The 15633-nt window shown below is 30.8% G+C and overlaps 1 protein-coding gene across 2 annotated transcripts; it reads right to left on the minus strand.

Moving 5' to 3' along the window:
• Positions 1-122: 122 nt before the first annotated feature.
• On the minus strand, positions 123-13338 carry LOC139513620 (UV-stimulated scaffold protein A-like). 2 transcript variants are annotated; one of them, XM_071302281.1, is made up of 15 exons: positions 13187-13338; positions 11518-11670; positions 10693-10868; positions 10073-10227; positions 9178-9298; positions 7780-8645; positions 7207-7342; positions 6490-6573; positions 6057-6234; positions 5325-5486; positions 4964-5030; positions 3433-3555; positions 3101-3200; positions 2313-2520; positions 123-1762 (listed from the first exon to the last, which is right to left on the minus strand). In XM_071302281.1, the coding sequence occupies exons 2-15, from the start codon at positions 11646-11648 to the stop codon at positions 1660-1662; spliced, it is 2610 nt and encodes an 869-aa protein (XP_071158382.1). In that variant the 5' UTR covers positions 11649-11670; positions 13187-13338; the 3' UTR covers positions 123-1659. The 2 variants fall into 2 exon arrangements, with proteins under 2 accessions (XP_071158382.1, XP_071158383.1); XM_071302282.1 differs by lacking the exon at positions 13187-13338 and adding an exon at positions 12548-12595.
• Positions 13339-15633: the final 2295 nt, after the last annotated feature.

Genomic DNA, 15633 nt, shown 5'->3' on the forward strand with positions numbered 1-15633 from the left:
ATTCAAATAGAGCTTCTTACAGAGGAATTGCTGGATAGGGACAATCTGATTAATTACAATGTGTATGATGAGATCACAACAGATGTCAACCATGGTGTATAAAAAAGGAATACAAAGCAAAATATAGGTAGACATCTTTTATTACCTTTAAATGAATAAGTAAAATTAATTAATATTGATCTCTTCATTACATAAATTATATAAATATGGAATATCAACATGATCAATTCTATACTGTAATGAAAGCACATATTTGTGGTGAGAAGAGTTTGACTCTGATCTTTAATGATAAAGATTCTCAGTGTATTTTGTTTTCTCTGAGTACACCAAATTCCATCACTAACATAAACTGTTTGCCATCATACAGCCAAGGGAATATAATGAAAGAGGCATTAAACGGACTTTCCGAATTGATTTTCCTCTGAGTTCAGTATTTTTGTGATTTTACTTTTTAAACACCAACAAAAAATCTAATTTCTACAGTCCAATTTTTTTAATGAGGTGATTAAAACATCTGAATATCATGACAATTTTAGAACCTTTAATATTTTTCTTTCTGTCTATACTAAAGATAGATTTTACTGATGACAAAGTGACAGGAAAATACATGTAGAATGCCTAATTGTTTAACACTAATGCTGAAAAATTTAACAGATTATTGTAATCACTAACAACATTTTTCTTGGTAAGGAAATTTCCATGGTGTGCTTTAAATAAAATCTCCTAAATAACATTTCCCTCTGTTTTTGGATTATCATAGATATACTTTTGACCAAAGCATTTAATTTAGGTACATAAAGAATTAGGTACTGAACATTTCTGAAATTTTTATTGGCATTTTTTCACTGGCTTGGAGAAATTTGTTGAAATGAAATAGACCAATCCTCAGAGAAAGACAGACAGGGTAAATAATGCTATCCTCACAGTTTATATGTATAAATCATCTAAAAGACCATAGAATGTATCTAATGGACAAATACAAATTATGACCAATAAATTTGTAAAAAACACAATTATGGCACTATTATCAAATATAACAGTTTATAAACATTTTCATATCTTGATATAAAAATTCTTTCAGTAAAATCTGAACCAAATAAATAAAAACAAATATTATACAATGAACTATAGTATTGAGCCATCATTAATGGAACAACTACTATAACTTCTGTGAAAAGGATTGTCTGCAATAGTATTGATTTTGTATGTATCTTACAAGTCTTTTTTCAATTTAAATTGTTATATTGATTCATATTCACAAAGTCATTTCTTCCTGTTTTCCTTTTTGTCTAGACATCTGTATTAAACCTGAATGTGTGTGGCACCAGGTAAGTGGTATCTATGGATATAGTTACTTGTATAATATAACTCTTAACAGAAGACAAAAATGAAAAAGAATAACTCAGCATAAGAAAAGGGTGGACTGTTGCCCAAATTGTATGCATCCATGATTAGAATTACAATTGAGGGGAGTTTCTCGGTCATTCATCTCAAACCTTTTCTGCCAAAAGCATTTCTCAAGTTTCAAATCCAACATAACACACAGAAGTTTGAACAATGGCAGACTAAGAGTAGTCTATGGTATATATCATTCATCCTTGAGACATCTGATACCATGGTTAATTGTTCATCTATGAAACAAATACTTTGGTATTTCATTCAACGTTGTGACATCTGATATACAAACTGATTGCCAAATTTATCTCTTGCCTTTTTATTGTCTAATTCATCCAAGTCAGCTGCAACTCTTTTCATTGTAGACCTAAAAGGGAAGCACATTCATATAACATTGAGAATGGAGAATGTGTCAAAGAGACAACAACAAGTATGTTATATATGTAAATACAAATGTACTGAAATAACACATTAAATCACTAATGAGTATAACTTAGCCATAACAATATCCTTAAAACCCCTCCTAACTGAAAGATCAACTCTTTAATCATTGTAAAAAGTGCAGACACTGAAGCATGACAAAGTGACTTAATTGTTACTGTTTTACTTTGTAAGTATGTTGGTTGGTGTTTAACACTACTTACAGCAATCTTGGCTGTATCATGTCAGCCAAGTTTTATTGAAGGAGGAAACAAAGTGTCAGAAGAGAACCACAAACCTTTGGTAGGCTATCCTTTAAATGTAATATATCAGATTCTGATTCTGTATTATATTATATCATTCAATGTATTATATTATATCATTCAATGTATTATATTATATCATTCAATGTATTATATTATATCATTCAATGTATTATATTATATCCTTTTGTGTACTATATTTTTCTTTTTACTGTATAATATCATGAATATTACCTTTTAAATATCTTCTTCTCCAATCTATTCCTTGATGTATTTTTAACCTCTGTAATATCTGTTAAGTTTGGATATTTTTTCTGTTTACCTTTACCTTTGCCTTTTCCTTTCTTTTTACCTTTACTAGAGCCTAGGTCTATCCCTAATGCTGCTTCAATATCGGCTTCTAGTTCTGGATCTCTCCAATAGGACTGGTCATTGCTTGTTACTACAATTACACAAATAGACATGAGGTCACAGCAATATATTTCTTGTAGAACATGTGATATTCATATCTTCTTTAAGCTCCCAATAGATGCCTTCGGTAATGACAATAACAATATTAACTAAAAACATGTCAAGAATTGTGTAAATGTTTTAAGGCCGAAAAAGGTGAACAAGAGAACGCATCTGTAACAGCTAATTTTTCTTCTTCAGTTTTGACAATTTTGTTTTTACTATCATACTGCTCTAAACATTTTGACAAGTAATCATTGATGTGAACATCAACCTATTAAAATGAAGATATAAAACAGCTTGATAGTCAACTTTAGCAGGAGGTTAGAAGTGGCAAATTACCGTAAATATTTTGCTAAATTTGAAACTTCTCCCTCTTGAATATTTCCATCACCTATATCTATATGGATACATTAACGTTGCAATGATATGAAAAGATAAAATTATGGATAAATGTGCATTGGTGGAAATGTGAGGGAAAATCTAAGCAATTAACTGTACATTAATTTATTATACAGTGATTCAAATAAACTGAAAATAGTCTTTGTCATCATTAGATAAACTTATCTTACTATCAATATCATCATGTTGACTAGACAGAGAGGCTATGTCTTTTGGATCAGTCGGCTGTCCTGAGTCATTTCTGGCTATTATCTTTCCATGGAATGGACACTACAAAAAATACAAACATACAAAGTTGTTTTAGTTCAATAATCTATTGACAACCAGTTTTTAAAACATTTCTGTTAATATGTTTACTTATGTTAAAAACTTTAGTAAAGGTATCAAACGTTCACATATTTTGAAAGAATTCCTTCAATAGAGGTACTTTGTAATACTTTATACATCATTCAACAGTGATACCAAGTATCAGCAAAGATTTAACTACCCGTTATAAACGTACCTTAAATCTATCCATTCTTTCACAAAACTTTCCATTAGGCATAGGAGCTCTACATTTCCACTTTACAGCTTCAAATTTTCCTGCAAAACTTATGCTTCTATTCTTAAGTGCTGCCAAGCCATCCTGTTCAAAACATGTGAAGATTTTATATGTTAGCAAATTACATTTAAATGCGCTAGTGTACAATTGACAAATATAACTACATTTATGTTCAGCATACACCACATATAGTTCAAAGTAACAGAAAACAGGAAATATGTGTCTGACAGATAAAATAGTAGCACACACTTTACAATAAATGTATTTACACTATTATTTAGCTGAATTTTGTCTCTGAATGACCTTAACCTCCTAATAACCTTATGACGTCAAGCAACAGGAACTTTCTCTGAATGACCTTAACCTGCTCCTAATAACCTTATGACGTCAAGCAACAGGCACTTTCTCTGAATGACCTTAACCTGCTCCTAATAACCTTATGACATCAGGCAACAGGCACTTTCTCTGAATGACCTTAACCTGCTCCCAATAACCTCATGACGTCAAGTAACAGGCACTTTTTAATCTGAATGACCTTAACCTGCTCCTTATAACCGTCAGCAACAGGCACTTTTTAATTGTGATACAAACTTATAAAATTGTGATGTAAAAGTTTAAGGGAACTTGTGTGATTTGACGTAATGGCGGACAAATTTGTATACAAGTGTAAATACGTCTATTCATCTCTATTAAGTTGCTGAGCAGATGTAAAGTTATTCTGTCAAGTATTTGATAGGGAACAAAATTGTCAAGGTGAGGGCAAAATATGAAGTCTATCTATTTAGCAATTTTTGAGAAAAGAGTCATTTAAAAAATATTGAATGGTCTTTCAAGGGCAATAACTTCTAAAAGGAGTCTATGACAATTTCATTATGTTGTCTTATTTGTATTTATTATATACTTAGCATTGATATGATAGCTTTTGCTATGTGTAATGAACAGAAGTACACAAGCCATAATTTCGAACCAGGGCTGATAACCCATATCAGTGGCATCTCGTGCACAAAACCATAACAGTGCCCCATGTGCAAGTTACTTTCGATATTTCCGGTATTGTCTGTTTCATTTTCCATTGTAACGTCAGATATTTTTTATTATGATGTCAACATTTTACGGGAACTCGACTTCTTCTTGGGCTGATATGGGGGTCTCTGGACGATACCTGGGCCGATATGAAAGGGCCATGTATTAATCTCTATATATCTTATTCTGCTGATAATTTTTACTATTAACAGTTTCAATCTACTGCAAGATTATCGAACACATTTTTAAAATAGATATCTGAAGGATGATTATGATCATGTGTTGTTCAAATTGGACTGGTAGTTTCATAGACAGTTTTTGTGAAAGTTGCAAGCAATACGACTCCAAGTGATGAAAATATGTTGCATGATCCTTTAGGCCAAGTGAGCTAAAAAGGAATTGCTGGCGAAATAAAGCAGCTTCCCCAATAACAGAAAACATTGACCTCTACATAATGACCTCTACATACTTGGTCAGCTTTAGATTCCCCATTATCACGTTCCGTATACGCCCACACTGTATTTAGCCAATCATAACTGTAAATAAAAATTTAATTCAGAAATTATTGCAATGATTTTATTTATGCAAAAGATGAGAAATGCATAAACTCTCATTCATAATTGAGAAGCAATATTTTTTTCACAAAATTGGTCCAAGCAGATTGATAAGATTACAATTTTTTGACAGTGGTGCAGGATTTGCAATTATAAATGCATGAACTAATTTCTGAATTGACAGTAAAGAAATATATTCTACAAGTGACTGAACAAAACATTATTTCTTAAATTCTGTTTTGTCTGGGCTCTTCCAGTGTTTGTAAAACAACTTACTTAACAACCATTGGAGCCTCCATTTTGTCTGGATTTTCCCAGTGTTCTAAGTCTACTCCATATGGTACTACTGGTGCCTTCTCCAACAGTTTGTCTTTTTGTGAGTCTCCACTGACTTGTAATGGTACTTTAGGTTTGGACTGGTTACTTGTTGCTGATGTACTACAATTACAAAGATGTCAATTTTTACTTAATGTACAGAAATAAAGTTCACTATCTTTAAGTTATTATAAATTCTTTTACCCTTTGCTTTGAACAAATATATGTGAATCAGAAGATTATTTATATGCCATTAAATGCAATGCTGGAATGTCAAATGGAAACCACAAGAAAGAAAATATAATTAATGGTTTAATCTAAAAAAAGACCATTTAAATGGTTATTATTACTGACCAATAACTGATTGCTTGGATAGAAAGATAAATGGTGATAATTACTGACCAATATATAACTTATTGCTTGGATAGAAAGAATAGTTTTTTTTTTAAATATCTACTTTATCTAACAAAGTTACAGCTGTATGTTGACATATCCTTTAATTTATTTCAAGCTAGCCATATATTATCATACCTAGAGGTTTGTTGGTGTAAACGAGCAAAGTTAGCTAGCCATATATTATCATACCTAGAGGTTTTTTGGTGTAAACGAGCAAAGTTAGCTAGCCATATATTATCATACCTAAAGGTTTGTTGGTGTAAACAAGCAAAGTTAGCTAGCCATATATTATCATACCTAGAGGTTTGTTGTTGTAAACGAGCAAAGTTAGCTTTCATTGTGGTTGGATCACTTTCTGGTTTCTGTTCTATTGTTTTAGACAGACTCCAGAAACCAGAGGTATTCTTGCTTGTACTGGCTTTGGGTTTTTGTGTAACAGTCTCTGATCTTGTTGATGTTGGCAATGGGTCTAATCCTAAAAAGTAAGTAGGAAGATCTATAAACAAGTAGTTTAATTGAGTACTGGATATGTTTAAAAAAAAAAAAAAAAAATTAATTGGAAAGATTTTTTGTTTTTTTGTTTTTGTTCCATTCAGTAATTCAACTGTTATGTCAAACTATCAAAGTACTGGTTTATGTGTTTAGAAATTTGTTAAAGTAAATTATGTAAACCTATATTTTAGATAAAAAATATCTATTGTAAATTATGCCATATTTGTTTCAGAAATACCATATTCAGCTCTTTTGTGTGGAGGTATAGTTGGTTCATATCCTTCTTTCTCAGGAACATCTTCAAAGTCATCATCACTATCATCTATAAAACAAAATATTCATTTTAATGGCAGTTATCAGATGCATGTATTATCTAAGGAAGAAGTCAACCTTTCCAGACAACATAATAATATTTTGATAATACAAACTGTTTCCCTTTAGGTTAATTATTTGTGTTTTAGATATCTGTCAAAAATTTCAACCTTCTTAAATAATGTAAATTTAAGCTTGTCATTAATGAAATATTGCACATCTGTTCCTTTGGAACAAACAGTGTCCATTTGGCTCTGCTGTATGTATAAATTACAGACTTGTTTGGTGATACTGATAAGAATATTGAATCTGATGCCTTGAGCAGAGAGTGACATGCTCTCTGTTCATTAAAGAAGCCTTGCAACAACTCTTTAAGGAAATGGTATGGCCTGTTACAACCATTTAAAATTTTTCTCCTTCTGAAGATGAATGAAATATTTCCCCCTGATTATAAAGCAAATAACAATCAACCAATCAGTTAGCTGAGGTGACCAGAAGTGTATGGTCAAGAATTGATACCTTATACTAGATGAAGAAATTCACAGTTTAATCTTTCTCATTTATGCATAAAGGAAGTGTTTCAATGAAACCAAAACTGGTGCATGTAGTCAATCAATGATTTATAAAACGGTGATTTGATTACCTTCCATCTCTACATCAGGTTTATCATCAGGTATAATGTTCATCTCGTTATACTTAGACAATAAACTATCCAGGTCAGTTTTAACGTCTATCACACTCTTTGTTAGATCTTCTTTATCTCCATACTTTGTCAGATTCTGTACAATATTATAATAAATCAGGAATTATAAATATTTTTAACAAATACTGAAATGCAATAAGAACAGATAAATGTGAAGTGCATTCATTCATTGATTTATTCAAAACTAAAATTAAGCAACATCAGAACACAGTTAACAATATGTTCTCTACTTTACATTTGTAGAACTATGATTCCATTATAACGTTTGCTTAGTTACACTTAAAAATATACATGTATAGCATTCACAATAAGGTATAACGGCATCACAAATGATACATAACATTCTAACTTTACCATAATTCACATAGGTGAATTAATTATAGGTGAAAAGCAATCTCAAAAACACGAACATAGCTACTGTTCTTTATAATAATACATTAAATACTTGTACAATTATCCCAACTGATACAAAATATGAAGGTAGCAGCTTTATTATCATAATATTAACTTTACCTGTATCCATTTATTGACAATTGGTTTATATTTAGTAACAATCAGTCTATAATGATCTTTAAGTGTCTGGAGTAGATCTTTGTTATCGTCTGTTTCCTGCAGCGACACGACACCTGGTGTCATATCTATAGATAGATTATATTTAAAACTGTGTAGCCCATGTTCCTGTAGGACGTTCTCTTCCTCATCACTTTCACTATCATCGTCCATTTCATTCTCGGTACAATTTTCATCACTTTCAGAATCATTATAGACAGAATTACTTCCCTTGATGGAAGAACTGTTTGTTTTATCATCCGTAGCTATATCCTCACTACAATTTTCACTTTTAATTTTACTAGTTAATGTACCAATGGGTTTATCATTATCATTTTTACTACTAATACATGTGGATATATTATTAATTTCCAAGTCTGATGAATCTTTCACCTCACATTCTGGTTGATTACTGTTTGAACCAGAAGTCAGATCATCGTCGGTTGTTGTAGTCACTTTATCACCATCTGTCTCTGTACAGGTTTTTGATGATTCACCATCTGTCTCTGTACAGGTTTTTGATGATTCACCATCTGTCACTGTACAGGTTTTTGATAATTCTCCATCTATGACTGTACAAGTTTTTGATGATTCGCCATCTGTCTCTGTACAGGTTTTTGATGATTCACCATCTGTCACTGTACAGGTTTTAGATGATTCGCCATCTGTAACTGTACAGGTTGCAGTTCTACTATTCTCAACACATGATTTTGTTATTGAACTTGTGTCATCCTCTCCTGTCTCGATGAAGAAATCATCAGGACTAGGTAATATCAACTGGAAACCAGTTTTTGCTTCTGTTATAGTATTCTTGATGTCTTCTAGCATTTCTGTAAGATGATTTAATAAAGGGTTACTGTTAAAGTAATGGTGAAAATATACATTAAAGTGAGTACTGTAAATTCCAAAATAATTGTGTGCAAAAATTACTTAATCATTGATTCTAGACAATAATCCTGTTTAATTAATGTAAAAAATTTAAAAATGCAACTTTAAATTATTTCGATCATAACTCTGTCACTAATTTTTTTACAATAATAAAACATTGCAATATTTTCTGATTTTACATTATATGTTTGAGAATGAAAAATAATTTTGTACAGCGTTTAACTTTAAAGATTTATGTAAAGTATAAATAGTCTATAGTACAAAATCATTCTATAAACTTTGGATTTTATTCTTCACCGGGATAGGTTTGAAAGGGGACATGTCCCTCTATGAAGCAAATATGAATAATGCATATATTTGAAGAGATAAGATCTCAAGCAATTCTAAATTAGTTCATAATGGAAGAGGATGCAATTAATAAACAAAAAACTAGATTAAATCAGTCAAATGAAGTAGAAATTTCCATTTACTGACCATTCATTTGTTCTAATGTCTTCTCCATTCTTTCTTTGGCAATTTTCTTCAGTTTCTCCTCTTTCTCCTTTTCTTGTTTTTGCTGTAGTTCAGTTCTTGATCTAATGCCATTAAAATCAATCTAAAACATTTTGATTATATTGTAATTATCTTATAAAATACTTGTATAAAATAAACCTATAAACTTAAATTTACAATCATAAAAGTTGTTAACAAGAAAACATCCATTAAATCATAAAACCCTTTTCAATATTGAATTACTTATCAAAATTGCTATAGGATTTGGTTTATTGATATGAATGCTGCTTACATGCATTATTTTGAACCTAGATAATTATAAAAATTAATCAAAAATTTATAAAAGATTAATTAAACCATCAATTTTTTTTATGAAACATTACAATCAACTGTTACAATAATACTTTTTTAATATACCTCTTTATGGTTTTGTGTTTTTAGCATTTTACGAAAAGTTTTCAACTATGTATAACTTGAGGTCGTATTGAGGAGGAGTTCCTCCACCATTTTGCATTATAAAATGGAGAAAAGAGCTAGATTTTCAATGAAAAAAGCAGGACTGCAATTCATTTGTTACTTTCATTAAATTGAGGAAAAGAACATGATTTTATAATATTATTTTGACTATTCTTCTTTAAATAATTGATTGAAAATTCTTTAAACTTTTCCTTATAAGAGGAGATAACCCAGATAATCTTAATATTTAATAAAGGAATAAATTGATTTTTTTTGGAATTACAGCAAGAATTAAATATATTCTAATAATACAAAGCATTCTATAAGAAGCTATATATATCTTCTCATATTTTATTTAAAATTTCTGTCATTTAGTTTTCTTTTTATTCACATAATAATACTCTTCACAATATAATCCAACCTTTTTGCAAGTTTTGAGGAAATTGAATCCCAGAGTGAGTCTTTTGTATTCCTCCCCAAACTTATCATACCACTTCTGTATGGCTGAGTAAGCACTAGACTTCAATAAATCACTGGCGGCTTTAGGTGGAGGTAAAGGATTATCATAATCTGTTTCTGTAATGTCAGAAAAACTCATCTATTATAATAATACAATAACAATATCCACGAAGACTAAATATTACAAACATCATCAAAGAGTCAAGTTTTAACCAAGTAAAATAAACAAAAGTTCAATGCAACAATTTAAAGTACAGTCTTCATAACATAATCCAACTAATCTATCATTTTGATGATGATGGGTGTTTATGACCTTGACAGGCTATCCAGTCCTCGCATGGTTGGTCAGTCTCATGTTAAATATGCGAGACCATTTTTAAGGTGTACACAGCATTTTTGGTTATGTCTATCACTGTGTTTAATTTCCCCAAATATAAGTGGTCAGTTAAGGTTGATAAATTAAAGGAGGGGTGTATGCCAATGAGACAGTAACTTAACAACATAAAATACCAACATGTAGACAAAAACTTTTTCTGATGTGATGAAAGTAGATTTGAGATGGGACGCAATATTAGTACTCACCAACTGTAAGTTCTAAGAAATGTTGAAAGTTAGAAATAAGTAGTTCTCTGAAGCAGTGGGATCTGTTGAATAATTCCTCTATCATTTGGAAAGCTGATAGTCTTATCTCTGAATGTCCTTTCTCAAGCTGAGTAATCAAAAGGTGATATGCTTGTTCACAATACAAAGATGATACTCTGAAAAAAAACCAGGTGAAACAAAGTATATAATTTTATCTGCTTGTATTACACATTTTACTTGTCACAAAGAAAACACTCATCTGGTTTTAAATGTTTATTGATATCTTGAAAGTGATACCTATCATTTGTGAACAATTATGTCATACTTATAGCAGGACAAAAACTGTTTCTCATATTTGTCTTTGTAAGAGACTATTTAATATCAGCATACAAACAATCTGAAGTATGCGTCATGGTTATTCTAAAAAAAATGTGTCCTAAACAATAAAACTGGTATCAAAGTTTATAGCTATGCATTTGTACATTATTCTCAAAGTTTAGGAGGATCTTGCAAAAACACTTTATATTTCTCTTAAATATATTTATGAAAGCTGCAATTGAATGTTCAATTTTCTTATTTGTTTTCCTTTCTCTCTTTGGATATAACTTTGCATCTAAATTAAATGTATATCATATCCATGTATCCTCCGGGTGCGGGAATTTCTCGCTACATTGAAGACCTGTTGGTGACCCTCTGCTGTTGTTTTTTATTTGGGCAGGTTGTTGTCTCTTTGACACATTCCCCTTTTCCATTCTCAATTTTATATGTACCTATATCTATTGTATATTGTTCATTGTTAAGTAAATATAATGCAGAATATCCTACCTGCAAATTTTCTTGAAACTTTTCATGATATCAGGATTTAAGGCTGGTCTTCCACTGGTTGTTAATTCCTCAACATATTTGGCCATCTCCTGACATAAAGTATGGTCAAGCACCTCAGATTCCTTCGCCATGCTTACTTTTTAATGCACACAGCTAAAAATAAATGAAAACTCTATTTAAGCACAAACTTAAATGAACATACATTGTACAACAAAATGAACATGATAAATTCTTATTATTAAATAAACATTCACAGCTAGGATGTAGCTATCATAATTAGCAGGACACAAATATGAATTAAGTTTTCTAAATAAGGTAGAGAATTTTGTTGCTTAAAAGTAAATTGTATGATTTTACAATTTGTAGGCATTCAATAAAAATTGAATTTAACAATAAGGTACATTTAATTAAACCAACAAACTTTATTTTTATTAAACCTTCTTGTTCATGTTTTTGCAATTGGCTAGAGGTACAAAATGTATTTTACATGATTAATATTCAAAAAATTTCTGAGCATTCACAAGTTTATGCCTTCTTGTACTGTTTATATTTGCTGAATGAAACCTACTCATTTTTCATCTATTTGGTTATACATTTGTACTAAGACTACTAGTCTCAGATTTGTATGAGCTCTTGTCAGGAGCTTGTAATTATTTGGTTGTTCTTCAAACTGATTTAACCACACCACATTTTATCTGTGCCTATCTAAAGTTTTGCCTGTTTCAGTTTACAGAATGAAACAGTAGATGCAAAAGTCACTGTTCTGAAGAAAGGTAGTAAATATAAAATAAGCAATTTCTGTGGACAGTCATATCAGAAAATCACTTCAGATCCAGAATTTCAAAAGAGATACACCTTATCGCTATTTCTCCGCCATTGCTGGATATCACACAGGTTCCTGTAAAATATTGACGTCATAAAACAAAATATCTGACGCCACAATGGAAAAGTGATTGTTGTTGTCAAAAGTTCAAGCGGCCGGGTCAGCCGGGATTAGCGATAAGGTGTATTATAAATAAAGGTGTCTTACCTTTTTCCTTACATAGTTTTGTTCATAGCACATCACTAGATGTTCATGAAGTTCTGTCAATAGTAAAATAAATTGCTAATGGGAAGAAAATAGTGTATGTATATATAATAGGGCTCTTCACGGTTAGTTCGGCCATATTGGATAGGGGGCAGATTTTTTGGAAGGAGGTGAAAATGGTATGAAAGTGTGGGAAATCCTATGTGTGTTTCCAAGCAACAGCTCTGTTTTAATGATGTTTTCCCGTATTTTTCACACCATTTTTACCTCTATTATGAAAATCTGCCCCCTATCCAATATGGCCGAACTAACCGTGAAGAGCCCTATTATATGGATACTATTTTCTTCCCATTGCCAATATTTTATTACTTAGTATTGACAGAACGTATAGTGCCTGTGTTCATAGTTTGAAAAGTTGAGCTTAGTAATGTAAGTCAAAACATTTCAAATTGAGGATGTTTTCATAGATTGTTCTGCTCCTGTCATTTAAAATGGCAATAATCAACATACAGTCAAACTGAAAATTAATGCTTTGACTTTTTTTTTTTTATCAAATCACGAATGTTTAACAAAGAAAATAACAGCTGTGTGATTTTATTTAATTCTTGATTGAATTTTGGACTCTCGATTTATTTTTCTTACTGGAAACCAGCTTGTTAAAAACAGCCTTGATTTGTCAGTTATTTTAAATGAATGATAATGCTGTCCGACTGATCTGGCTCAGCATTTTGATATTTTTGTAAACAGGAAGTTGTGAAATGTTACTAGTATACATATAATTCCGGAAACGTTGTGAATTTCGGCCCATAACATTTTTTTTCTCAGTTCGCCACCTGCCCAGTTACATGATTCCGATATTTCCATTTTAACCAACCAGTCAATCATTCAATCAATTAGTGTGAGTTCGAGGTCTATTGGTTAAGAACGATGGCTACTGTTGATGATACCTTTGTAAATACGCGTGATTTTGACCAAGCGATGGTAATGTTTTTTTAAGAGAAGTAACGGTTTTAATTTTTATTTCGCTAATTTTATTATGAGTATAGCAAGATTTAGTATCTATAAAAGAAGAAATTCCGTATTTTTGAATACCCAAGTTAAACTGATTTTAGTCATTAGATATCTCTCACTAAGTAGTTTTTCCTTTTGTGTTTTGTGTTTGTTTTTGTTTTTTGTTTTTTGTTTTTGTTTTTGTTTTTGTTTTTGTTGTCTTTGTTGTTGTTGGTTTTTTTTGTTTTTTTGTTTGTTTTTTTTCATCTTATTTATTTATTAATTTTTATATATATATTTTTTATTTTTATTTGTCTTTTCAAAAGAAAATGAAAAATATTTCCAATTAAGATGTATTTATAATAATGACCGGTTGTATATATCATATATGTATTATATTGTAGGTATGTCACGTATATGTCATGTATATGTTGTAATTGTTGGAAATAAAAATATCAAAAGTAAAAAAACACAAACAAAAAACAGGGTAAAAACCGTTATGTTTGATCTATAACAAGATAAATGTTTCTCTATATCTTAAGCGCAAAACAAGACATACATATACATTGTCCAACTTATAATTCATTAGTGTTGATTTCAGTCTTCATTTTTTCAATAGTTCTAATGTATTTTGACTTACTGTACATATCAACTTTTAAAAACCTTGTATATGTATAGAATTTATTCTTTTCCTTTGTATTTTTTCAATAGCGTCCTTATATTCGACAAACCATTGTTGCGATCTAAAGACTGGCAAAACAAAAGATGTTGGTATTTGTAAGACTATATGGAAAATTAAAAACATTAAATTCCAAGATTTAGTTCAGACAATATAGTTCCATGAAAAGGACAGGGAATATTGATCAAACAATTATTAGACACAGCAAAATTTTACTTCCTTCCCATAAAGAACCAAAAAAGAGTCATAATAAAGGCATGAATTTAAAGACCCGAAGATATGTCAGATATATACCGTTATAAGATTAAAAATAAAAAATGCAACTGAAATAATCCAAAATTTTGGACAATGCAACAGACTACAGCAACCATCAACACAACATTAAAGAAGCATCAACGAACAACAAATCTTCCAAATAACCTAACTTGGTATTTTGGACCTTTTGGATTATAGCTCTTCATCTTTTATATAAGCTTTGGATTTCAAATATTTTGGCCACGAGCATCACTGAAGAGACATGTATTGTCGAAATGCGCATCTGGTGCAAACAAAATTGGTACCGTTAATTTTATTGGTACCGCCACACAGGTATTTGTCTCTGATTTATTTTTACCTTGTATATACCTTTATGTTATAAGATCTATATACTATAGGTTGAAACAACATATGAGACAAGTGCTTGTGTAAAGCCACGCAAACATGTGGTGAGACAAGTGCTTGTGTACAGCCAGGCAAACATGTGGTGAGGTTATTCCAGTTTTAACGTGAGCACTCACAACCTTTTTGCCTATCTATAGGCCGCATGTTTTAAGTGTAAATAAACACTACATCGTGATATGTCGTGTACAAGTTGCAATTTTGTACAGGTTATAACATGTACAAAAATATTGTACATGTTATAATTTTACAATGCTAAAATACAAGTTATAACATGTACAAAAGTACCCCGTACATGTTATAACATGTACAAAATGTTGCTTAAAAGTGGTTTCAACCTGTACAAAATTTGAAATAGTAATAAAGCAGAATATACATGCACGATTGAAATTTACTAAATAATAAAGAACGATAATCAAAAGCAAAAAAAAGTGCATTATTTACAGCATGCATTAAATACTACATGTTCATACATTTCAGAAACAATTTTGTTTTACTTGTTGCTACGAGACAGATAAATTTGAATCCTTGAGTTGCACAAAACGTTCATTCTCCTACATTTACACCTACCAGACTTACAAATGCCTTTCTTACACTGACAATGCACAATGTCGTGCCCTCCACTCAATGATAACTTACAAACTATTTTTCTCACACTCATATGTGGACTTCAGACACATATGAAGTTGCATTTGCAAAAAACTAAACCGGGTTTCTACTCAAGTATCCCTTTATTTGTCTAATTGTATAGCTGCCAATTGTT

This window comes from Mytilus edulis, chromosome 2, assembly GCF_963676685.1.
Source record: "Mytilus edulis chromosome 2, xbMytEdul2.2, whole genome shotgun sequence".
Taxonomy (NCBI): domain Eukaryota; kingdom Metazoa; phylum Mollusca; class Bivalvia; order Mytilida; family Mytilidae; genus Mytilus; species Mytilus edulis.

Coding starts and splice junctions, on each gene's coding strand:
- LOC139513620 (XM_071302281.1), bottom strand. CDS start 11,648: ATGGCGAAGGAATCTGAGGTGCTTGACCATACTTTATGTCAGGAGATG. Junction 3,201..3,432: donor AAAGAATGGATAGATTTAAG/GTACGTTTATAA, acceptor TATTTTTTGTAG/TGTCCATTCCATGGAAAGAT. Junction 1,763..2,312: donor GAGAAGAAGATATTTAAAAG/GTAATATTCATG, acceptor CTTCCCTTTTAG/GTCTACAATGAAAAGAGTTG.